This window comes from Centroberyx gerrardi, chromosome 20 (genome assembly GCF_048128805.1).
Source record: "Centroberyx gerrardi isolate f3 chromosome 20, fCenGer3.hap1.cur.20231027, whole genome shotgun sequence".
Taxonomy (NCBI): domain Eukaryota; kingdom Metazoa; phylum Chordata; class Actinopteri; order Beryciformes; family Berycidae; genus Centroberyx; species Centroberyx gerrardi.
This window is the reverse complement of record NC_136016.1, coordinates 8,086,798-8,111,062: the sequence shown is the minus strand read 5'-3', so window position 1 is coordinate 8,111,062 and position 24,265 is coordinate 8,086,798. Positions and strand designations below refer to the sequence as shown.

General features: G+C 42.8%; 2 protein-coding genes across 2 annotated transcripts; both read right to left on the bottom strand.

Annotated features, from left to right (window-relative positions):
• Positions 1 to 9,634: 9,634 nt before the first annotated feature.
• On the bottom strand, positions 9,635 to 20,042 carry chatb (choline O-acetyltransferase b). The gene is made up of 14 exons (XM_071907925.2): positions 19,995 to 20,042; positions 18,903 to 19,094; positions 17,947 to 18,065; positions 16,421 to 16,474; positions 16,043 to 16,223; positions 13,477 to 13,654; positions 13,211 to 13,380; positions 13,033 to 13,133; positions 12,781 to 12,909; positions 12,572 to 12,694; positions 11,873 to 12,014; positions 11,529 to 11,591; positions 11,190 to 11,327; positions 9,635 to 9,901 (listed from the first exon to the last, which is right to left on the bottom strand). The coding sequence occupies exons 1-14, from the start codon at positions 20,040 to 20,042 to the stop codon at positions 9,635 to 9,637; spliced, it is 1,905 nt and encodes a 634-aa protein (XP_071764026.2).
• A 2,581-nt stretch (positions 20,043 to 22,623) lies between these two features.
• Positions 22,624 to 24,192, bottom strand: slc18a3b (solute carrier family 18 member 3b). Its single transcript, XM_071907953.1, has one exon. The coding sequence runs from the start codon at positions 24,190 to 24,192 to the stop codon at positions 22,624 to 22,626; it is 1,569 nt and encodes a 522-aa protein (XP_071764054.1).
• Between the last annotated feature and the right edge of the window lie 73 nt (positions 24,193 to 24,265).

Here is a 24,265-nt window from a genome sequence, read left to right as displayed (position 1 = left end):
TGGAGCTGTCACTGTTAAGGTGGCAGCGCACTACGCAACGGTCCCCCTGTGCAGTTCTTGTCCTGGAAGTGTGTGTGCGTGTGTGTGTGTGGGGGGGTTGGGCGGGTGTAAGAGAATGGCCAAAGCAAAGGGATGCCGTTAAGATCTCCATACATGTGCATGTTTGACTCCAATTCGCAGATGAACACCTCAGAATTAAGCAGGTTGAGTTTTTCTGTGTGACAAAGTATATAATTGCAGTGTTTCTGAAGCAGGCAGTTTCAGACTTGATTTGCCACCCAGGCTGCACGGTGGGTTCCTGGTTAAAAAGTGGTCCCCCGCTGGGCCTCCCTACTGAATGTTAATTGGATTTCTTCTGTGAAAAGCCCTGCGGTCCTAACAGAGACATCCCTTTTAATCAAAACATAAATGAGACATGTTAAAATGATTGCAAGTATCCCTTAAACTCTGGGGGATTTATGACTTCTAATTGAGATGAGAAATGCACAGATACATCCTTTTATCTTTGCACTCTACTTAACATCTTATTCATGTTCGAGTACTTAATTTGGGATTATGAAGATATATGGCGGTGCGACTTCGAAGAATAACACCGATTTAGTGCCAGGGACTGCATTTAATACTTTACAGTAGGATGCTGTATTGATAAGATGATGCCAAAGTGAACATATTCGTGTAGAAGTTCCAAAGCTATAAATGAATCAGCAAGTATAATGATACACTATCAAAAGATGAATATTACTGAAGTCCAAAATAATTTTCTTTTAGACTTCATGGCTGTTTACTCACAGGTGTGCAGTACTTGATTTTGACATTTTGTCACCCCTGAGGGATATTATTTAGCGTTTTACTGTATTCAAATGAAAATTGTAATATATTCTAAATCCAGTGTCTAATTGTAATAGTTTGTGCCTTGCAAAATGTAAGATGGGCAGTAGTATCACATTGTGGCCCAAGTATCATGGCAGTCATATCAGGAGCTCTCTCACAATTCATATTATTCTGTTGCTTTACCCTTGTCAGCATTTTGCTTGATTGTGGAAGTAGAAGTCTGCCTTTGAGGTTGTTTTATTTTATGACCCACTGTAATGTGTTCCTTCCCACTGGCAAAAGCAACAGTGAGTTTGTGTCAATTGATATTTCCTTTAGTCAGTTCGGAGACTAAAAATGCTATATAGTCTGTCTCTGTGTTGGGTAATTGTAAAATACGGAGACAAAGCCGATTTGTTGTGCCAATCTGAGCTGTCTCGTGGGCTAGTTTCCCTGACAAGTTTGCTTTGAGGGGCTATAAAGCGACACCGCAGCCATTCCTCAGCCTGTCCTATATTCCATATGAACTAGTGGCTAAAGTGACAGGCTTATTTACACCAGGACACGTGTACCCTAGATGATACCATCGCTCCAATGCCAAACACCACTGGTGCACAAACGTATCTCGGTGACAAACTGTTAAGAGGGAAAGGGAGAGAGAGAGAATACCAATATCAATTCACCAGTCATTTAGTTTGTCTACACTTCCTTTACGGATAGGTGGATTAGACCTTTTTACCTCCTGCTGTTCAATTACCCAAGCCCCCATAAAAACCTGAAGTTGTGTCCCTGGGGAGGGATATTGGTGCGCTGCTCATAGCAATAAGACCGTGATTTAGGATGAACCCCTCCACTGTGATGGAGACTCAGCGGAGGGACCCTCTCTGTCACCAGCCATTGCGGTCCCCAGCCGCTCATTAAAGATGGACCCATTACTTTAACAGCTCCATCTTGCTGCTCTCTGCTCCTCCTCCATCTACCTTCATAGCCCCCTGGAAGTAAATAACCACAAATGGGCTCAAAAAATGAACAGAATGCACTTGAGCCAAAGCTGTGAAAAGCACCCATGTTGCTTCGTCGCTGTGCGGTCCATTGAGTTTCTAATGTCTCTGATCATATTTCTCATAATATCTCTGTGTGGTAGGATTAAGTTTACTTCAGAGGGAACTCCCTAGTGGACTATGCTGCGTAATGTGTGCGTTTGATCATAGTCTCTCGTGTGTGTGCAGTTCCCCATGGTCTTGTGTGTATTTCACTCATGTAGTTTGCCTTACCAGTAGGGGGGGGTACGGTCACTGAGCTCCAGTCTACAATTTTACATGAACTAAGGCTTATAATACATTCATAACACCTGAATAAGAGCTTTGTAACAGATTGAATCTTTCTGCAAGTTTTTGGTTTTCATGTAGATGTTGGTGACATGGCAGGGTAACAGTGGGTGAATTTATTGAACAACAGTTTCAAAATAATAATCTGTCTGACAGTTCACATTTTTAACTGAAAAATGCTCTGAGAGTTGCTTTTAAGCCCATCTGAGTGCTCTCTGATGGATTGACTAGACTGCGCAACACCATTGCACTTGACTGTATAGGTCGATTTTGAATATTAAGAGGGTAATTCTGTTTTTTCATGTGATATCCAGGTGGTTCTTTGGCCTAAGACTAATGTAGGAGCCAGGGGAAACAGGAATGTATGGTTTGGTTCTCTAGTTAAGTCAAACATACAAACATCAGGCAAATGTATACACTGCTAATGCTTAATGGGAGTTAGAGGGGCAATAGCATGTCTCACATTTTCAAATCTCCTCTCATTATCGTTGTATCGTACCATGGATTCCACTTTCACCTGAGTCTTAGACCACTCTCTGGCCAAATAACCACCGAAATGTCCCATGGAAACAGGAATTATCCTACAAGGAAACATTGAAAAGGTGCAGAGTTGACACAAATAGGCCCAGCCTACACTTCATCGGTCTATTTTTTTCCCCTTAGACCAGAGGCAAGAAGCACATCAACAGCAAAATAGGCTTTGTCTCTTCTGTCAACAAACACGGCCAGCGATTGAACACACCGCCGTTCTCCCATCTGTTGGTGCTGCGCTCCTTCTTCTTAATGGATCACTGTAATTGGCCAAGTCGGGGAGCGAGCGCTGCTCCGTGGCGTGCGGTTTAGTTACCGGAGTGTGGAGATTGATGGAGCCGCTGGCAGCTGCGGGCTCGAGGATGCCGCTGCTGCCACCGCTGCTCGCCGTGGGCCCGTGTTCATCTCCTCGCCACGCCGCGCTGCTCCGCTCCGCAGGGACAACACTACCGGGACAAATGGCCACCTGGGAGCTGAGCACTTAATGAAGCACACCTTTTTCCACTCCTCTTCTCCTCACTCAACCCCTCGCCTCGCACCCACACGATCCCTCCATCTCACATCTGGCCTGGCAGCGGAACAGATCTGTGCGGGAACTCGGGGAGTGAGGGGAATTGCCTTCGCGCAGCGTGTGTCTCACATGACCAGAGTGACAAAGTCTACATGCGTGCGAACTCATGCCTTTGTATTTATCCCTGTGACAATATAGCTATTAGCTGCATGGTGGTGGTTTTCGCTTGTCAAGCATTATGAGATATCCTTCAAAGCTCATGGCCAGTTCACAAATTCCCCTGCATTACTGAGATGGGGTTTGTGAGGAGAGTGCAGCGCTCCTAATGAGTTCCCTCCATCTAACTTTCCCCTCTCCTGTCGCCTTGGATCCATTCATATTTGCCGCTTATGCAACCAGCTCTCCCGCTGAACTGGGAGACCATGCAGGCGGCCGAGCCGTTGCTACTCTGATGCGAGGGGAACATTTAAATGATTGTCTCTTTGCAATGCTTTTGTGGATGGTTGACTCTGGTCTGAAGATGATGGCCTGGCACAACCATTTACCTTCCAGAGTCTCAACTCGCATCTAGTCATGAACTCCATCTCTCCTTTTCGGTCTCTTCGTCTCTCTCTCTCGTCATCTCTGTCCGGATCTTGCAAAGAGAAAGAGAGAGAGAGAGAGAGGGAGATGAAAAGAATGTTATACTGCTGTGAGCTGCTCAGCGCGCTCATGATGATGATTATGATGATAAAGCCGATGATTAACGAGCGATATGCCTTTATTAGTTCTTTCCCCCCCTCCTTAGCAATCACTACTTAGCCGCACTTCCTCCAGCAGTAGCACCCTGACCCCTTCCCTCTCCATCCCCACTATTCGCCCGGCAGCCTCTTTCACTGAGACCACTCAAATTAGCCCGGGCCGTTCGATGAGAGCCTAAACGTTACAGCGCGCGCGCCTCCGGACCGAGGCATAAATCATTCCCCCCCGGAGCCGTGGAGCGTCCACCGGCCCGAGATTTACACTGCACATCGAAGAGCGGGCCCCGCAATCTGGATCCCCTCCACCAAGTCATCTTCAAATTGGTTATTGATCTTCCAATCACAAAATGAATCATACGTTGCCAACACTGTTTAGGTAGCCTACTACAGTAGCGCGGCTGGCGTTACAGCTGATGTGCAGCCCTGGGATGGATTATTGTTTAGGAACCGTGAGAAAAGAGGCACCTGGGCTGCATGGAGAGTAATAGGAAACGAAATTAGAATTAGTCCGCCTCGAGATGAGTAGGTGTCATCTTGTCATCCAGCTCAGCCTCATTATAACACGTCAACGCAGCTGATGACAGTGTGGTGACAGTCATTGAAGTGAAGTGTTTTAAGTTGGCCGTTCTTCTGTGGTGATATGCAACAGTGTGCGGTTTAGGACTGTCTTTGTAACAATCTTTGTAGTTTCAATGTTGTTTTCATTAGAGGATGTGCAAATACATGTTTATTCATGTGCAGAGATTAACTGCGGTGCCAATGATTATTAATAATGTACTGCAGGCCTTTAGAATATAAAAACAGTTGATGCTGTGTCTTGGCATTTTGTTTTTGAAGATATGGAAACAAGTTCTTGGAATGCCCCCCAGCTCAAATTCATACCCATAATGGAAGCAGTTGGCCCAGTGAAGCCAGTCAGTCACTTTATGGAATTGACATATATAGGGACACTGAGAGAGACACTGTCATGTCAGTATCACTACTTTTATAGAAGTCTAACTTTTAAATGGGATTGGTTCCGTGGAAATACTGTGTCTCAGCTCTTGGCATATACTGTATTGCGAGCTATTAGTTAATGGGGCCTCACTTCTTGCCCAATTAGGCTCCAAGATGGTGTGTAAAGTGTAGCTTCTTCCCTGGGAGCAGTTTTCTCATAAATGCCAGAAGGGCCATTATCAGAATCTCTTTGTGAGGGAAAACAGACAGCCATAGACTCTGCCTTAATTGAAAGATTTTAAGAATGGCAGTCAATGGCAAGCGCCGGTATTATCTTTGAATTTCTTTTTAAATGTCAGCAACTGAATACCTGAAGCACAAGACAATGGGACAGTTTTTTCCTGTTCCATTTTGGAGGGAAAATGTCACACTCAAATTCATTTTCAAAGATGGCTGCATCATGACTGGTGGCTTCTGAATTACATAAATATATTAATAAAGTGGTGAACGCATTTGGATGACAGGTTCGGTGTGACTAATTGGCTGTTGAATGGATTCAGATGGTAATCGTGTCGCTGTTATTTTTGATTCATGAGCTAATGTTCAATTACGGAGGCTGATTGGAACCACAAGGTGATTAGTGATTACAACATATGAGTCTGTAGGCTACATATGACAAGGAGTGCTGATGGTGTCATCGTTTGCACATGCTCATGGTCCACTGGTCTGCTGCTGGAACAGGAATCTGACCACAGTGGCTTCTGGACTCTAAAGTTGAACAGCCACTTTCACTATTTTGTGATTTTCTTTTTTTTTACTGTTTTGATATTTCATGATATTTAGGATGATAGGACCTCCGAATTATAGTTGGACATCTGTCAAACTAGCAAGTAGAGTACAAAGAATTACCAGAAATAGTCAAAATGTCCCACCATTTGCCTCTAGTATTTATTAATGCTAGTATTAATTCCCTACCCTATCTACTGTTCTGGTTAAGCTTGTCTTCAGGGCAGTGTCCCATTGTACAGCAGTGGATCTCAGTCACTCACAGACACAGTAGTTGCTTCTATTGAGGGAAAAGTTGGGGGTGTGTTGAGTAGAAAGATACAGTCCCTGCTTTCTTTTTAATTTGTCATTCTCAGCTGAAGCAGAAACCGAGTCATAGCGGCCTGTCATTTCTCTTGGATTCTGGCTGTCCCCTAAGCAGGGAGGAGGCGATGGGGATGGACAGCTCCGCTCCCCTCTGCTCCCCTTCCCAGTCGATAGCAGCCAGCAGGTGAGGCTCCGTCTCCGTCTGCAGCGTGGCAGACACTTATTAGCGCTAATGTTCTCGCATCATCCATCTCCAGGTGGGCTTCCGCCATCGATCTCTACGCCAGGGCTTGTCACCGGCTGCTCCTCACGCAGCGAGAGCGCTGGTCGCCGCCAGCATTGGCCTTAGACGGCCCCGCTTAATGTTCTGTCAATAGACTCATGTGGCCGGACAAGTGGCACAGGAACTGCGAAGTGACTGCACAGTAGTTTTCAGATCATCTCTGAGAGGTTTTTTTTTCCCCACACCGTGGGCTGCAAGAGCCAAATTCAGCCAGGGAAACCAGATGTGAGACACCTGGGTGTATGAAACCTAGTCATGCTATGGGAAAAGTCAATTTTGTACAAATCAACTTTATTCTGCATTGAGCACTACATAATTAATACAATCCTCTGTTGCACTTGTGGAATGGATGTAATTGATACAACTTTTTGCTTTTTAGTGGTTTTGTTCAGTGCAATAGTTGAAATGAATGATTTCATTTCTCTACATGATAGGTAGATTTCACTTTTTAACACTTTTGCCTGTTTAATCAATGTGAGCCTGCACTGATCTTTTTTTTTTCATCCCAATTTGTATTCCAAATTTAATTGGACCAATTCTTGGAAGCTTGACTAAACGCTCAATGTTTTCTGGGCACTTGGTCGACCTGGTTCAGTGGTTTAACCAATGGAGAATTAAATTTGGGTCTCTCCCCAAAGACCTCATCAGATGCCAGCGAAACGAGGCCATCTGTTGGGAGTGGGTTAGTGGAGTGGCCCTGCAGCAGACAGACAGCTTCATGCAAATCAGGCCAGTTGTTTCTGCAATTACTGTTGTACTTGACACTGCAGTTCATCAGAGAAGGCTGGCATTGTGTATGGCTGATTGGATGGGTCACAATTAGGGGTTCAAGCCCGTAGGACTGGAACCCTTTAGTTGTGTTGTTTAGGGGTTCAAGCCCATGGGGCTGAAAAAGGAAATGGTGGCAATCAGATTGATGAAACACAATTGTGGATGACAAACATAAAAGTCATTGGTTTGGACTTGGTTTGTTTGTAGTTGATTCCTTTTTGGGCCACAACCTAAACCTACAACTTAAGGTTGCAAAAATGGTATAATAGAAAACACTGACATTTTTAGATAGTTTGGGGTCCATTTTATTTGTGGACTTTGATATTATTTATATCAGTTTTCTCTACAGGACAATTACATTACAATGTATTATTTCTCACACACAAAACATTTCAAATTGGCAATGTCTTATAGATTCTGATGAACAAAATACTGTTATAGCCTATAAAAATAAATAAGCTTTTTTTCTTTTTTGTCATGACAAGCATAGTTAAGAGTTTCCACTGAACATTCATCAAATATGAAATGGACTTGACACAACACAACCTACTCTCCCTATCAATGAAGACTTTAACATTAATCGCCACTGACTGTTACCATGAGATGAGTGTAACATTAACTCATTAGGCTACTATGATACTGTAATACTGGGCTATAATTGGCCAATTTCCCCCCAGGGATCATCAGTTTCTTTTTATAAGAGAGAGAAGGAAAAGCTCAACACCACATGAAAACTAATACATTCTTTTGCTTTTGCATGTACACACACACAAAGTAGACAACAAACAACAACTTGCTGTAGAAACACATCACATTACAATCGGAGATGAAATGGCTTCAAACATTTCTAGATTATTATATCTGGCAGCAATTATGGAAAATAGTTTGCATCACTTGAGTTTAAGGCAATTTAGTTATTAATGTGCACCCCTTAAACAACATGTTAATCACTCTTTATTTAATCATTCCCGGCATTTCAGTAATAACTGTCATGATTGGCTATATTTTGTGTACACCTAATGTGCATATATGCTTTTGATTTTCTGATTTCATGTCTACATATAAAAATACAATTAGTGTGAATAAGCATGCGTGTGTGTGTGGGGTTGTTGTTAGGACAGAATCTACTTGCTTATAGTCTTTTCTTGGCATGGCTTTTGAAATCATCTCGATGGCTCACATTCACATTGTCTACTGATACATAACATACATAATGAACATGAATGTCATCTGAACATAGAACAACAAATATCCTCACATTTTCACTGCTGACTTTGAGCTACAGACCATTGATCCAAACTACAGTGACATGAACCACCACAGATTCAAACAAGACCCACAGTACAGAGGAATCCAAGTAACAATACATTTTGAATGGACATTTTGGACCCAAACAGCATGCATGACACAGATTGCCATATTATGAAACCGTACTGAGGACAATACATTCTAATGTTACTACAATATTGCTGAATATCAAAAATAGCAATGATAATTAATTCATTTCATTTTGCATGAGCTCCATGCATCTAATGAATTCATTTCATTTTAGATGGATTGCACGTATACCCTTACTGTACTAGCTTTTTTGTTATTGCACAAAGTACCTACAGTACGACACTACCCTTATTCTACCTCTAAGTGCTAATAAAAAGCACTAGTATAACATATGAACACAGTGGTTTGCCTCACACAGTTGCCACTGTATCTTGCTTATAAGGTAGCACTGTTCATTACATAAACTATTGCTTTACACACAGAACACAAACATACTGGTCGACAACATCACATATGTCAATGCAACCACATATCACACATCTACCTTCCCGCTACACATTGTGTTACTGTGCATATATATACTGTATGAACCTATCCTCAGCTTTTACACTTATTTCTTCATATATTTATATTTTAAAGTGCCTCATCAGTCAGATTCACATATATTACAACCTCTTTGGCGACCGATTAGTGTCAATGGAGTCGGAAAATGTACATATACCTACTGTAACACTGCAACAGTAAAAATAACTACAGCACATTAAAGTGGATCTGGTAGTGCCATGGATACAGTCCATACAAATATAATGGCACACACATAGTGAGACAGGTTGGCAGGATGAGGTTTATACCACGATTTTCATAAGTCACGTGAATATAATAGGTACTTTATTTGCTGATTCTTCTCCTGTCTAATACACTAGGCTACTCTACGTATGTCAGATAAACACTGAGATCATTCAGTTCAATCGTCCCCAGACAGAGGAGTTGTCCTTCACATCAGTGCTGAAAAGCAGGCATGGCTTCAGTTTCCTAAAGGCAGCAGACCAGTTATGTCAGTCTGCCGAGTCAAGCAGGGTCAGAGTTGGACCCCAGATCATTCTGATGTCTACATAGATCTGAAATTGAAAACCTTCACAGTTTTCCATTTTCCATACATAATTTACATATATATATATACAGTTACATGTGAAGTTTAAGGCTTTGTATTTTCACTGAAGTGTTTTAAAAGGACCACTCACTATTGCACAGACAACAAAGACACATGGGGACGTCACCGCTAGTGAGTCTAAAACTAAGTCTAAGAGTGCTGAGAGGAGCAGCTGAGTGGGCGCTCTCTCTCTCTCAGTATGGCTTACTTCCCTGCTTTATGAGGCTGGCCGGCTCCCTGGCCGCTCCCAGCCAGTTTAGAAGCTGCAGCGCCGCTCCTATTGCACAGGTCCCTGATCTCCAGCAGGCCCTCCTCCAGGGCTTTGGCGAACACAGCCGAGCTCGTCTCGGTGCTCTCCCGGAAACTGGACACGCAGAAGAGGATGTGGTCTGCCTGCGGGTTGTAGCAGGCGCCGTAGCCGTTGGGCACCACCGGGCCGTAGCAGCAGAACATCTCCACTGTGGTCGGGACCTGGAGAGGGGAGCGGGCCGCAGCCTGGGTTAGATCGGTTCAGCTGGGGCATGAGAAGAGTTGTGTTTGGCTTAGTATTTGAAATAGATTCATTTGCTTTTCTGCCTAGGGAATGATGTCACCTTCTATAGAGTACAACAGGTGGTGACATCACCTGGCACCAAAGATCAGCCAATAGCAGATGGCAATTTCAGTAGCAGGCTTTTTACCATTAGATGTCAGGCTTTACACAGATTTGGGTTTGGGGTTTAGTTGCTTAAAGAGTCTTGTCATAATCTAGAACCTATACTGTTACAGTCACATCCTGCATTCATGTCTGTGAATGTTTATACTCCATTTAAGTCTGTGACTTTCTTTAGCAACAATAAGACATAGACAATAAGACATAGTTTTGCAAGGATGTGAAAATCCTATGTATAAATAAAAATGCTGTTTTTAATTCTGGGGATAAAGACCTGTATTAGGCATCCAAATATGAATTTAAGAGGGTTGACAGGAAAGCCAAAGCTAAATACAGAGATGGTCTGGAGAATAAACTCAATGCTACGGATAGCAGAAGAGTCTGGCAGGGGCTCCAATTAATTACAGACTATAAGACCAAGCACAGAACCCTCGATGAAACTCCCTGATAAACTGATTTGATATTCTGACAGCCAACCCACTGGGTGTACCAAGGGTGCTGGAGCCCACAGATCCACACTTTTTCAATTAAAAAATCCATGAGGTCAGAGTCCTGGTCCTCAAACAGAACAGCAGAAAGACAGCAGGGCCAGATCATATGTCCTCAGCCACTCTGAAGCATTGTGCTTACCAACTCGCTGCAATGTTTCCACTGTTTTAATGACTAGACAGTGGCTTTTTTTTTTGAGAGCTTGGTCAGCAGTTACCTGTCAAAAGTACAGCAGGACCCAATCCAGTTTGCATACAGATCTAACAGGTGTGTAGAGGATGGTGCTCTATTTCCATCCTTTAGCACCAGGAGTCCTCTGCCACTTCTCTTTATTGACTACAGCTCAGCGGTCAATACAATCCTGCCTCTGTTCGATTAGCTGCACACACTGGGAGTCAACCAGTCTTTATGCTATTGGATACTGGACTTTCTACTTGACACGAAGCAGGTGGTCAGGATCTTAGGAGACGATCACTCTGCCTATAGGGGTGACGCTAGCTTTCTTATTGAGTGGTGCAGTGAGGTGTAGGTACATGTCATTAACACAATAAATTGAAGAGATAAAATGTTTATATTCTAGAATAAAATGATAATGAATATGATGGGATTGTAGGTTACCTGACTGGTAGAAAGGATGAACTGGTTACTGGCCAGATACGTCTCATCACAGAAGATCTCTGGCTTGTCCATGTTGAGCTCCTTTGCGATCTCCCGAAGCCCGAGGAGATGATTGTCTATCGCCATCCCTGTAATAGCCTGAAAAACAAACCTTTATTTTTTGCTCTGGGCTAATGAAGCCTCTCCAATTCTGCTTTTATGCAAAGAGCCTAACAGCATGAATGGGATTTAAAGATTTTGAGCAATGGCCCAGCTGGCTGTTTGCCCATCAGATCCATCACATCTCTATTAGTTCACATTCAAATTCTGGTTGTGTCATTGCTGGCCAGAGATACTTACTGCGATTGTGTAATTTGTCTGGGCATTGATTGCATCCCACAGTCTTTTCATTTTTTCTGAATCCTGTAAGAGAATCGAGGAACAATTTAGAGAAAAAAAACACTGCTTTATGCTGAACATTTCACATTCTACAAGGAGAGACAGCGGTACAGCCACCAATCCCCCCCCCTTTTTTTATAGATGCTTTAAATCTGCTGGGAGGTCATCTGTTTGTTGGAAAGGGGAGACTGGGTTTTGGTGTGAGGAGGTGGCCGGCGGACACCTGTTTCATTTGAGCAGGCGTGATGAACAGTAATGTGGGAGTTGCTCAGTAAATTGGGGCCAAAGTGAGAAAAATGACTCACGGTGAGAGCGGCCTTCCCCTCTGTCATGGACTTCACGAAGGCCAGGGCCTCGGGGGTCGCTGAGCGGATGTTGTCTACCCGGCCCTCTTCAAAACGCCGAATGGAGGCGCTCTCGTAAGTGGACACGAGCCTTCCAGTGCATCTGAGCATACAGACAAAAGTGACCACCACATTTGGACTCACCCGCTTGGCTGAATAACATACAAATTTCATGAAATCAGTGTTTTATTCACAAATTGTGTAATACTTAAAGAGGACATACTAATGGACAAGAGCTTTTTATAGCTTTTTACAGATATACACTACCAGTCTACAGTTTGGACACACGCATTTTTCTTTATTTTTACTATTTTTTACATTTTGGAATAATAGTAAAGACATCAAAACTATGAAATAACACAAATGGAATTATGCAGTGACCAAAAAAGTGTTAAACAAATCAAAACTATCTTATATTTTAGATTCTTTAAAGCAGCCGCCCTTTGCCTTGATCTTGATGGAAAGGCAAAGGCTTTGGAAAGAAATTCATACATAGGATCAACTTCACTATTTATATTTGTCTAAGTAACAAATCTCAAGCATTTAAGCATAAGCCGTTAGATCAAAATGGCTTTAAGATAATGAAAAACATAGTACATTCAATCAGGTGTGTCCAAACATTTAACTGGTAGTGTAAAGTACTGTATGTATGCGCTGTACCTGTAAAATGCAAGTTGTAAGGCAACTTGTATATACGCATCTGGACTCATCTTCTGTTTTTTGATGAATTCTTTCCCATAGACTTTGAACTTGTATGCATCCATGTCGAGATTATGCACCAGCCTGGGGGAGAAAGCACAGAGGATGAGGATACTTTGTAAATTTAGTGACATGTCTCTGCACATGACTTGGTGTTGTGTTGGTCTTGCCTCTGGAGTCTGTCTGCGGAGGCCGCTAAGAGTCCCTGGATGTGCGGGTTACATTTCCAGAGCAGTCTTCGGGGTGGAGGAAGCTCTGTGATGCTGGATGACCTCACCAACCTGGAGGGGCTTCCTGTTCTGTTCAGAGCAACAAGTCACTTTCATTATTTGTCTCACCTGCATTGATTGCAAAACGGTATCGGGTGTGTGGGCGTCCTGTATAGTTTTACATTTCAGAAATGTTGCAATGAGCTGACTCACATGTATTTCATCAGGTATTCCGAGCACTGCACCAGAACTATGCCCTCGAACGGCGAATGCTCACACACCACTCCGCACACCCCATCCATTCCTACAACAAACTGAGAGAGCCTGGATTACCCAATGGAACAAACTGTCCATTTAGTTCCATTAGTGCAGGATTGTAGCTCGGTCCTACCTGCATAGGCTTGTCATACCAGCGGTTCGCCCCGTTCTTCTCACGGCCGCCCCCGTGCAGCATCAGCAGGGCCCGGTTGGTGTCGTTGGGCTCCAGCCCGCTGGGCTCATCCAGACACAATACACACACACAGCTCTCTATCAGAGCCAGAGATGCCCTGTTGGTCGGATCTGGATAGGGGAGGGAGGGAGACTAGTTTAGCCCTGTTATATGTTGAGATAGGTTTAAAAACGTTATAATAACAATTGAGGTGTTTGAGATGAGACCTTTTGTTAGTGCATCTCTGGCTTGTGCCCATTCTGTTCTCCCGTCAGATGTCAGGACACCAAAAGGAGGGAGCCTCTCTTCAGCGTTCTCTGACATTTTCACTATTTTCTCTAGCTGGGATAAGATCTCCATCTCGTTGAGCTGCTTGTTTTTTGCGACAACATCCAACACGAAAAACTAGTGAAAAAAAAACAGATTAGAAAAGTCATGTAGTCATGTATTTCTTAACTGTTCTATCATGTAAGACCTGAAAGGCACATGATGCAACAACAACAGGGAAATGTTCAGTTGTGTCCTTGCTTGCTAATTGTGGCACAATGTAGGTACAATATAGCTGAGATAACAAGAGCACCAGTAATAATGGCAGGGATTAAACATGGCTTTATTCCAATGGCTACCTTAAATATGGCTCCTCTGCTGCAATCAGTTGAACATGCGACTCAAGGAGGCTCTCAGACAAAGTGGCAGATTCAATCAACAGTAATTTAGTTAGCCGCCTGTGTCTCCATAGGGACGGGCCCTTATGTGCCACAGATTGATAGTTCCCAGAACCCCGTCCAGGTGAGCCCTCCTCCAATGCTCTTTCAGCCTTTGTCCACCATATTTTAGAGGTCCAACAACAACGATAAAAAAATTCCTTTTTTCAGCCAGAATTCCGATTATTCCTTGTTTTGCCATATAACTAATATATGGATAGATTTTTCTTTCTGATTTTGTCAGAAAGAATAGCAACTATGTTCAGAGGATTTGTTACACTAGACAGTCTAATTCTTTTCATCTGCCAGTGTGTTTGAGTTTAAGTTTTCTATTATGGTTAGGAATGATTCCAGTTCAAATTCCCAGGGCAGCTGGGAAAGTCTGGGTGGGGAAAGTGAAGGACTACTGTGAAGGACTCAGCCACTACTGCTGAGGTGACTTTGAGCGAGACACTTAAGCCTCAGACGTTCTAGTGGAGCTGCTCACTGGCCGATAGTAGGAGACTGAGGCAGGGTCTTGCTGAAAAAGAGTATGGATGCTCAGCAAAACCTTGCGTGAAAGAGAATGAGTCTGTAGTTCTATTTTCAAAAGATTTGTAAAAGATTACTGAGCAATCAGTTGTAATGTTGCATAAATAATAATAAAGCAGTCCATCTTAATTCATCTTTAAAGGGACATATTCACCAGCATTATGCACAACCAACTTAACATGGTGTCATGGTGGGACCCTACCAAGTTATAAAATTGGAAAGAAAAATATATTTTTATTTTTTTATTTTTTGACCAATGTGTCGCTAATGATTATCTTTACAAATCTTCCTCTATTAAATAATAAGTCAGAATACTTTCAGGCATTATTTAGTCGCAGTGAAGGTATTTGTCAAGATGTTGGCATGTAATTTTGTGCATTCAAGGAAAGCCAACATTAATGCTAGAATCTATTTTCATGGACCCTATATCATGCTGTTCTGCAGGGTGCTTTAGTACTCTACAATTGGTTTGTATTTATGTTGTTGTGAGATACAAAGATGACCACTCCACAGCTTCAGATAACTTTTGTATCAATCCACCCCAAAAGTCATGCAAATTGTCACGTAAACGGTCCCTTTGATATCTGTGCAGTGTAATACAATAGTAATTCAGCTGTGAAAAATTATGTTCCGGTCAGTTTAGATAACCAAATAGGCTTTTGGCATAGATATTCAAATAAGCATTTCGTTAAACTGCTGTAGATAGCTTTATGCTTTGTAAATTCATCTAGACACTTCGTTTTCAGAACAAGACCATGAAATACAGTCAGACCTGGCTCTTATCCCTTCAGACATTTTATAAGTTATACATTAAAGTCATCCAAATAGTCATCCACTAACAGTAAGTCATACTTTCTTCATGTATGTATGTTTGTATGTATGTATGGTATGTATGTATGTTTGTATGTATGTATGTATGGTATGTATGGTATGTATACAAAGCTGGCCCCTTTGTATGTATTGTGTACTAGAATTTGCCTGTCACTGGGAACAGCTTTGTAGTCTGGACCCATGTGGTTCAACAGGATGGAATATCTGACACTTTGTGCCTGTAACCTTTTCAACCATTAGACCATGTCATGCCAGTTGGGATGCAAATGGCCATGTCCCTGTGATGACGATAATACTAGTATCACAATATATTCAAAGATGGCAGTTCAGGTCAGAGTAGATATTTGAAATTGCCTTTTGCAGCCAGTTTAGATGCTGAAGAAAGTCCTATACTTTGAAATCCATTCTTCTGAAGGAGAAGTTTAGCTGCACTAGAAGCCAGTGATGTATCTGGCAGACTTCTGGTGGCATAGAAACCCCAAAAACAAGATATGATCCTAGAAAAGATGTGATGCACTGACTGCTTGGGATAAGAAACTCAAACTGCACCTACTGATAAAATTAAACTACACTATTATAAACATATTATCAGTTTAAACCAATGATGTATTTTAATCAATATGTCCTTTACATTCACTTGGAATTTCTCTCAACATGCACTGGACCCTTTCTTGAGTTAGAACTGCGGCGGCCTATGAATAGCTTCCTCAGAGGCCAGCGTGCTGACCTGGTTCTTGCACGCCACAATGATGTGCTCCGGCTCCAAGGAGGCCGCGTTCATCTGGACCTTCAGCGTGTCTCTCTTCAGTCCCGGCAAGCGGTAGGAGGTGAAGAGGCGGTAGTACTGCTTCATGCACAGAGGGGTCCCAGCCAGCTGGCCCCGGGCGAAGTCCACCGGCAGCGCCCGCCTGATAGCCGCGGAGATACAGTGACAGATGTCAAATGAAACTCTGAGGACTCTCATCCGGTGCCTTTTTATGACAGCAGTTCATAGGATTTCAGACTTTACACTTTTAGGACCAGGGAGGTGAAATGATCAAGAGATGGGGTGTAGAAATACAGATAGCAGGGTGGTAGATAATGACATTAGATCTACTAAACTTACGCATCAATGAGAGCCTTATATTCCAGCACTCCTGTGATGAGGTGAGCCGCAAACCTTCAAAGAGTAAAAAGGACAAATTCAGAAAAGAGGGGCACAGGGTTTGCTGTTAAACCTTTTCTTTTAACCTTTTTCCTTAAATATAAATTTGAACATGAACATATATAAACAGTGGACTGGTCAGGGATCATGATCACACACACTCTCATCTTTCAGTGCAGCAGCGGTAATCACATTGTGGTGAATTACAAGGATACAGTGGGCGAGCTGTGTGTGTGTATGTGTGAGAGAGAGAGAGAGAGTGTGTGTGTGTGTGTGTGTGTGTGTGTGTGTGTGTGTGAGTGGGCGGTGTGGGCAAAACACAGAGCCCCGTCAGGTCTCGTGTTGTATGTCATTTGTCTCGGTGTTATTACATTCAAACCCAGATCAATAGAGAGGCGGCGGCCTCAGCGCGCCACACCCCTAAACAAGGCCTGACTAGCAGTCTCTATGGAGAGCTTGGACCTGTCACTCCAAATCTAATAAGTGGCCCTGTCAGTAGATTACCAGCTGCTTGGGGTGCTCTGGAAATATTCACTTAGTGCGCCGCGAGCTGACAAAAGCTAATGGTGAGTTACAGGGCTGGACGGACTGGTGTAATGTCTGGTGGAACCACAGCTCATTTAATAACGGACGGAGATTTAGCCAAGAGATGACGCTGATTCTCCTCCATGTCTGTCATCCTGATCTTAATCTGAGTCCTCGCCTGCTGAGAAGAGCATAAACCTCTCAGCAGCTACAGAATTTATAGGATGGACGATGCTGTAGTGTGCGTTTTGCGTTGGATTGGTGATGGTGGTGCAGTGTTGTGGTTTGAAAACTAGAATTTGCATTATTTAGGCGTGGCAACAGCTGCCATTTGGTGGATGCTTTCATTGAAAGCGTCCTGTAGAACTGATACTGTGCACATTTTTAGCATTAGAGCAGTCGCAGGGAGAATTGAACTGGGAGTATAAGGTAAAATCCACCCTTGGATACTCTTAAACTGTTATTTATCATCAATCTGTAATGCTGTTATGTTATGTTGTGGTAAAGTGTCACACCCCTTAATGAAAAATGTATTGTGGCTGAACTGCATTCTGGTCTATTGAGGCTGCTGTTGATGGAGAAATACTATCTCTGTCTCCTCTCTGATAGATTTCTCCCTGTATCATTTTTGAACAATGTCTTCTACGACACCAAACAACAAAATTGCACCAGTGATTCAACACACATCCCCAATAGCTGTTTTTAAACAGTGTTAAAGTGATTCAGGGTGGACTTTAATTTAATACCCTGCTCTACTCATTGACCTATACAGGACTGTGTTGTTTTACAGTCGCAGCTCCTGATTCTAGAAATGATTTCATCCTCATTGAACCAAACCCTCATCAGGGTTTCTGCTGCGTCACAGCCTACAAGTCTCACCAGGAGTGTGAATAAAGCTCGCACACTCTTACATGGAAAAGTTACAGTGTGAACTAAAGCAGAACCAAATGTGTAGCACATACCTGACGGCATCTTTACGATCGCTGAATGCCTGTTTGGGAAAGACCATGACAGGACTGGAGTTGACCGGTAGAGCCAGTCTGTTGTTCAAATACATATCCTCAAGCCAGTAGTCGTAGACCTGGGAAACAGAGGGAAACAGAGGGATGACATTGTTGAGATGCTACCACAACTTTTTGAACTCAACTTCTCCCTTTCAGAGTGGAGACCTGTGGGCAACGGAGTGAAAAACCATTACAGTGTATCACTGCCAGATGAAAGGGAGTGTGGGTGAGAGCCGATGTGAGAGTGGGAGTGTGATAGATTTCACTGAACTGTATGAATTGTGGACAGACCGATCACCAAAGTGCTTGGGGATTGAGAGATTGAGACTGAAGCAACAAATGACAAGCGGAGGCTCAGATAAATCTGTATCGCCACTTGTTTCACTTTTATCACCTCTTTTGGAAATGGGTTATGTAGTACTTTAGAAACATCACATTTTTGTACTTCATAGAGCAGATAAAGGGTTTTATTCCAAAAATAAAACACCTATTCTTACACAATGATCAATATCACAAAATTAAAACAAATTACAGTTGTCTATCAAGGTTAGCAGGTAATTTAAGTCCATAATTGACACATTAAAAAACTGGATTCTCTATATTTTAGATATTTTAGAAATGTTGAATGATGAACTTTAGGTAATGATTTCTTTTTTTGAAAATGGCTGTATAGTGTCTTCTAAATTAACTCTTTAAATAGAGTCCCAAACAGCTTTACTCACTGGCTCTGAGACTTTACTCTTGGAGGCGGATGGATGTTCTAAAAACACATCTTTATTGATACAGATTGTACCAATAAAGACATTTTTAAGGCCTCCAAGAGCAGCTGGATATGTTCTTCCTTTACCTTTTCCTAGTTCATGCAGCTTGGTTGTAAGGTGAAGTAGTGTCTGTTTTGTTTGTCTTGTGTTTACCCAGTTGGTTGTCTTGTCCCTCCTCTCTTGCAGCTTCTTCTGGAGAAACTCCCCCGCACCTCCAGGAGCCCCAAACTTCTCCACGATGGCCTTTGTCCTCTTAAACTGCTCCTCCTTCACCAGGTGTTGAACACACTTCAGGTACAGGTCCAGGGTTTGCTTCAGCGGGGGCACGGGGACCTTCGGCAGGACCTGCTGTCATGAAAACAACACACTGGTATAAACACTGAGGAGGAGTCACGAAAGGACAGCAGCTGTTCAGCATTTTAATATTTTCCCCTGTTTCAGAGTGATTATTCATTAGTTAGAGGGCTAAAGGGGTAATTTCCCCCAGAACTTTTCTTTAATGCTTGTATTATTAGAACCAGAGTTAATAATTCATTAGAAATGCTTCAAGATACATTTGAGAATAAATTCCACTGCCATGTGGGAATTGCAAATGGTCTTCTTTTAAGGAAAGAAAATGCAAATTGATTATCTCCCCTGTATGACATTGGATCATTTGCATAGTAAGTACTGTTTGCAACCCAAGCTGTTAATATTGTCCAGTATGTTGGAATTGTTAAAATAAGTTGTCTGGCAGTGGGTTCATAGACTTTATGGGGACTTTGCAGAAATGTTATTTAATCAATACAGTAACAGTAACAAAAAAAAAAACAACAACAGGAAAAAAAGGTGTTTAAATGAATTGGCCAACCACATTCCCAGTTAGAATAATTGAGTTGAAGCTCAATACCAACCAGTCAACCCACATTATGAACCTCCAACATAACGCCATCCACAACCGGCTCCGCTCTGATGTATTCCACAAATCTCATGCACAAAAGGTGAGTTGCGCTATGTCAATACTAAAGTAATTACAATGTTTGTGATATTTCCCCTGAGGGATGATAGACAGATACACAGATATCATGTATACATTTTGCCCCTAGCGGTCAGTGGGCAAAACTGAGGAAATATTCGCTGCACGGTAGTAAAACCTTCTAAAAAAGTAAACAAAATGTAGGCTGGAAATCTAACATGTAAAATGAAAATGTTCATGTAAAAAAAAAAAAAAAGTTCACCGAGAAAACGGTGTCACTTTTTCCATACTTTGCTGTCCCCGCGGCCTTTGGGTGTCTCTTTCTCCAAGATGGGCATCCTTGCATCCCAGTCCAGTCCAGTCCAGTCAGGGGTAAATAATGTGGAAACCCTCTCGAGTTGGTCTGACTTCAGCCTTTCCTGCACAAAGCATGTTGACATTTGAGATAGAATAAAGAAAATAAAAACTGCCTGGAAATTTAAAAAAAATTAGGCCTGCAGAGAAATCCAATTATGTAGTAGTGTATCAAACTGAACTAGCAGACTTCCATTCTTCATTATCTTGCAGCCTAATGTAATTTTCTGCATATGCTTGTCTTGCAGTGGCGTCCCATCGTTCATCACTGCAAAAGTAAAGCCACATAGTCTCGTATTTATTCTTAAAATCTTATTTTACTTAAAACAAGTGACATTTTTGCCTGTGGGGTGAGAATATTGAATTTGTTTCCATTGCAGTTTCACTTGTTTTAGAAACTGTCCATAACAAGTGTCAATATCTTGAAATAAGGAAGAACAAGACACTGAAATAGTATCAAGATGTTACTTGATTTAAGGGATTTCTTGAAACAAGTTGATTTCCATTGGAAACAAGTGAAATGATTTCATCCCATTAACACACTTTTAAATATCTGTTTTCTGAAGGAAAAAGAGATATGTTAATAGGAAACTAAATGACTTTTCAAGACTGATGTTCTTCTTCCAGTGCGCCAAACTTGCGCACGGGCACCATATAGGAAAGTTTTTAACAACCAGCAAATCTCCTAATTTCTCTAATTTCTTATATGAGAGAAAAAAAAAAATACTTACCAGATCAGTTTACTGCTCAGGAGGTCAAAGAGGTGTGTGGAAGATGACAGTGCCTCCCACGTCCGCGCCGTGAAATCCCATATTAGACTACAGTGTATCTCCGTTTACGCGCAGGAATGCTCCACGTCCCCGCGCCTCGCCATAAGGCTGTGACTCCACATTAAAGCGCGCCTTGGAAAAGATGCTGAAGGTGTTTGCGTCTACCTACCCCCTTGAGGCAAGAAACTCCTCCCATCGAAATCTATTCGCGGAACATATTATCTGACAGCTTGCTTTCCCCCTGCCCACCTCTGATGATGATAATAATAAAAAAAAGAGTATGAACGTCGGGTTTTGGTTTGTCATACCGGGAGATTTCTCAGTTCAGAGTTCAGTGCTGCGCTTTCCTCAGAGTTTGACAGCCTGATGTCAGAGAACACGGGTTTCACTTTTGCACCTAAATCTACCTGGACTGTGCGAAAGTGTTGCTCTGGTTTGGCTGTTGTGTTTTCCTGAACTGTCACTCACTTGGATCTGTGATCTGTTCATTTAGCGTTTTAGTTTTCATGTTGCCATATTGTGCGTAATGTGCGCTCCCTCTCTCCTGCGTGTGCGTGTGTATGTGTGTGCGCGCGCTTGAATGTGCGCGTATGACTGTGTGTGTGTTTATGTGTTAGGGGGAAGAGAGAAAGAGTCATTTTGCTGATGGAAATCAGAATCTATTAATTACACTGTGGAATATGATCATTTTTCATACATCATCAGAACTTTATTTCTTGGTAAATCTTAGGAACTGAACGCAAAATTCAACGTTCATATATATATATATCCTATATTTTACAGAAAATTCTAATACCTTATCCACCTGAGATGATTCCTTCTTTCTAACCCTGGTGTATTTTAGTGTCTCTTGAACTTTGCACTTGAACCTACACATGGCAATTTGAACAACTTGTATAACCTAAGTTCGTTATAATAACCTATAGTTCTAACGAAAATAAATTCCTCACATATTTTGAGTTGATGAATCTGATACATGAAATGAATAATAATAATGAAATCACTCCTCTCACACAGATCCAAACAGAGATTTATTAAAACGACAATTGATAAATGAATACATGTTTTCTCAGTTGAAGGAGACTGACTTCGTTAGGCTACGTTTTGACAACAAAATGTTTCAACATACACGCGCGCGCGCACATACGCACACACATACACACGCACACACAAACTTTGCAGAGGTCCACGTATATTTTAACAATTTACATTGTGCATATCCACATATATACAAAATCCATTTATTATGATACATTTCATTTCAAACAACAAAAACCTCTAAAATCAAATAATAACAAATAGGCCCGCCTGTTACAAAATTAAAATTCACGAAATTTCGAAGAACCGAAAATGAAAATTAGGCCTTTGATGTGCAAGTAAAAAAAGTTTCATCAAAGACTAAAAATATAGGCTATTTTTGTGGGGGAAATGTGCTGCTGATAGTTGGTCCCGTATTTATATTTTCAACATAATCTTGTACGTACATTTATCTATTTATACCTTTTTACAATACTCTGTTATGCACACATATTCAACAGTAGCTGATAGATCTCTCACAAAACTCCAATTATACGTCCATGACAAACGTTACATATAGACTTGTTCAACACAATGAAATTACAGTCAAAGAAAAAAGAAACTTTGGAAAACGGGTCACACAATCATGATTTGGTGATTGGGTGTTTATATTGCACATCAGTACTTACATAAAAGTTTAAATGACTATATCCTCTCTGCCTCATCTCCACTCTCTCCTATAGGAATGTATCGGGGGGGCGGTCAGAGTTTGGGCGGACTAAGTGTACTCTGGACCGGACGACTCCTCTGACAAGGAGCGCTGTGCTCTGAACGGGTCGAACCCATTTTCGTCTACAGGCAGGCAATTCCCTGCCGAGCTATAGCCCTTCTTCTTACCTCTCCTCTCCTCCATCTTGATAGTATCGTACAGCCCCTGCGGTGCCTCCTCTAACAGGTTATCTCTTTCCGAGTAGGACGGTTTCATTTGGCACACGTTGCGCAGCAGCAGCAGCGCTGGCGCGTAAAGCACATTGACGAGGCCCATACCCAGATTGAGTTGTACAAAACCGAGATTGTGCACTATCTGGCCGGCTACTATGGGACCCATGGCGTATGCAACAGAATAGGAAATATCAGCTATAGCATAAACACTACCATACACTGAAACATGACGCACGTCAACCAAAAAGGCAAGCGTCGGCAGCAGGGCAGTGTCTACAAGGGCGATGCCAAAACATATGCCGCACAACGGGGCGATGAGCTGCCCAAATGTTTTGCATGCCGGGACTGTGCAGGAGCTTGCCCCTATTATAACCATACCCAAAGCTCCGTAGAACCACTGCAAATTTGGATGCTGGGCCGCCAATTTAACTGTTATGTAGACGCCTAGGACGTGAGGGAAGAAGGCTGGGAGCCAGGTCAGTCCCATCTCCCACTTGGAGGAGTGCATGGTGCTCTCCATCCAGTTGGCAATGGTCGGCTCCAGAAAGGCCAGGGGGATGTTGCACACTGTCAGCGCCCCGGCTACCACAGCTATGTACGGGTCAATCATGAGTCTGTATATGGGGGTGCCGACCGGCATGTTCTCTCTAGTCCTGTTGGAGAACGGCTTGATCACGGTCAACAGCAGGAAGCCGTCCGCCAGGCAAATGGTGGCGAGCACGATGAAGGGAACCCTCTTGCCCGCGAACTCGTACAGGACGCCCCCGAAGGGAGGCGCCACCAGGCTCCCGAAAGAGATGAACGCCAGCGCGATGCCGAGCGCCCTGCTCCTCTCCGCCTCTTCGGTGTATTTGTCGGCTATCATCGCGATTCCAGAGGTGTCTGCAAAAGCCGATCCCAGACCCTGTAAACTTCTGGCCACGAAGAGCGTGGCATAGTTCTCCGCAAAAGCAAATATGCAGGTGGATACGAACATGACAGTCAGTCCAATTAAAAGTGGGATATCATATCCGACCCGGTCTATGAAAGTTCCCGACAGGGGGTTGACTAACAGCTGCAGGATGGCCTTAGATGCAAAAAGTACTCCTATCTGGACGTCTAAATTGTCCTTGTTGCTTTTGGCTTGGCTTGTGCTGTTGGCTGAAGTGTTGGGATGTATGACTACGTGGACGTGCTCTGACTGCTCACTCTCCAGATCAGCGAGGTAATCTGGAATAATTGGCACGATTACCATGTAAAGCATATTGTCTAGCAGGAGAGCCACGCAGACGATCACTAACATGATCCGTCTTTGCTGGTGAGGATCCTTCATCGCAGTGCCAAGCTGCTTGGTCCTCTCGCTCATCTCGGACAGTTTCACAGCGGCTGACTTGGCCAGCCCGGAGGATCCCCCCTCTGTATCCATGGTGTGCTTTTTATTATTTTCGCTGCAAAATTGCAAATTGTGCTTCTCCTGTCTTCTACCGATCTTTCAGCAC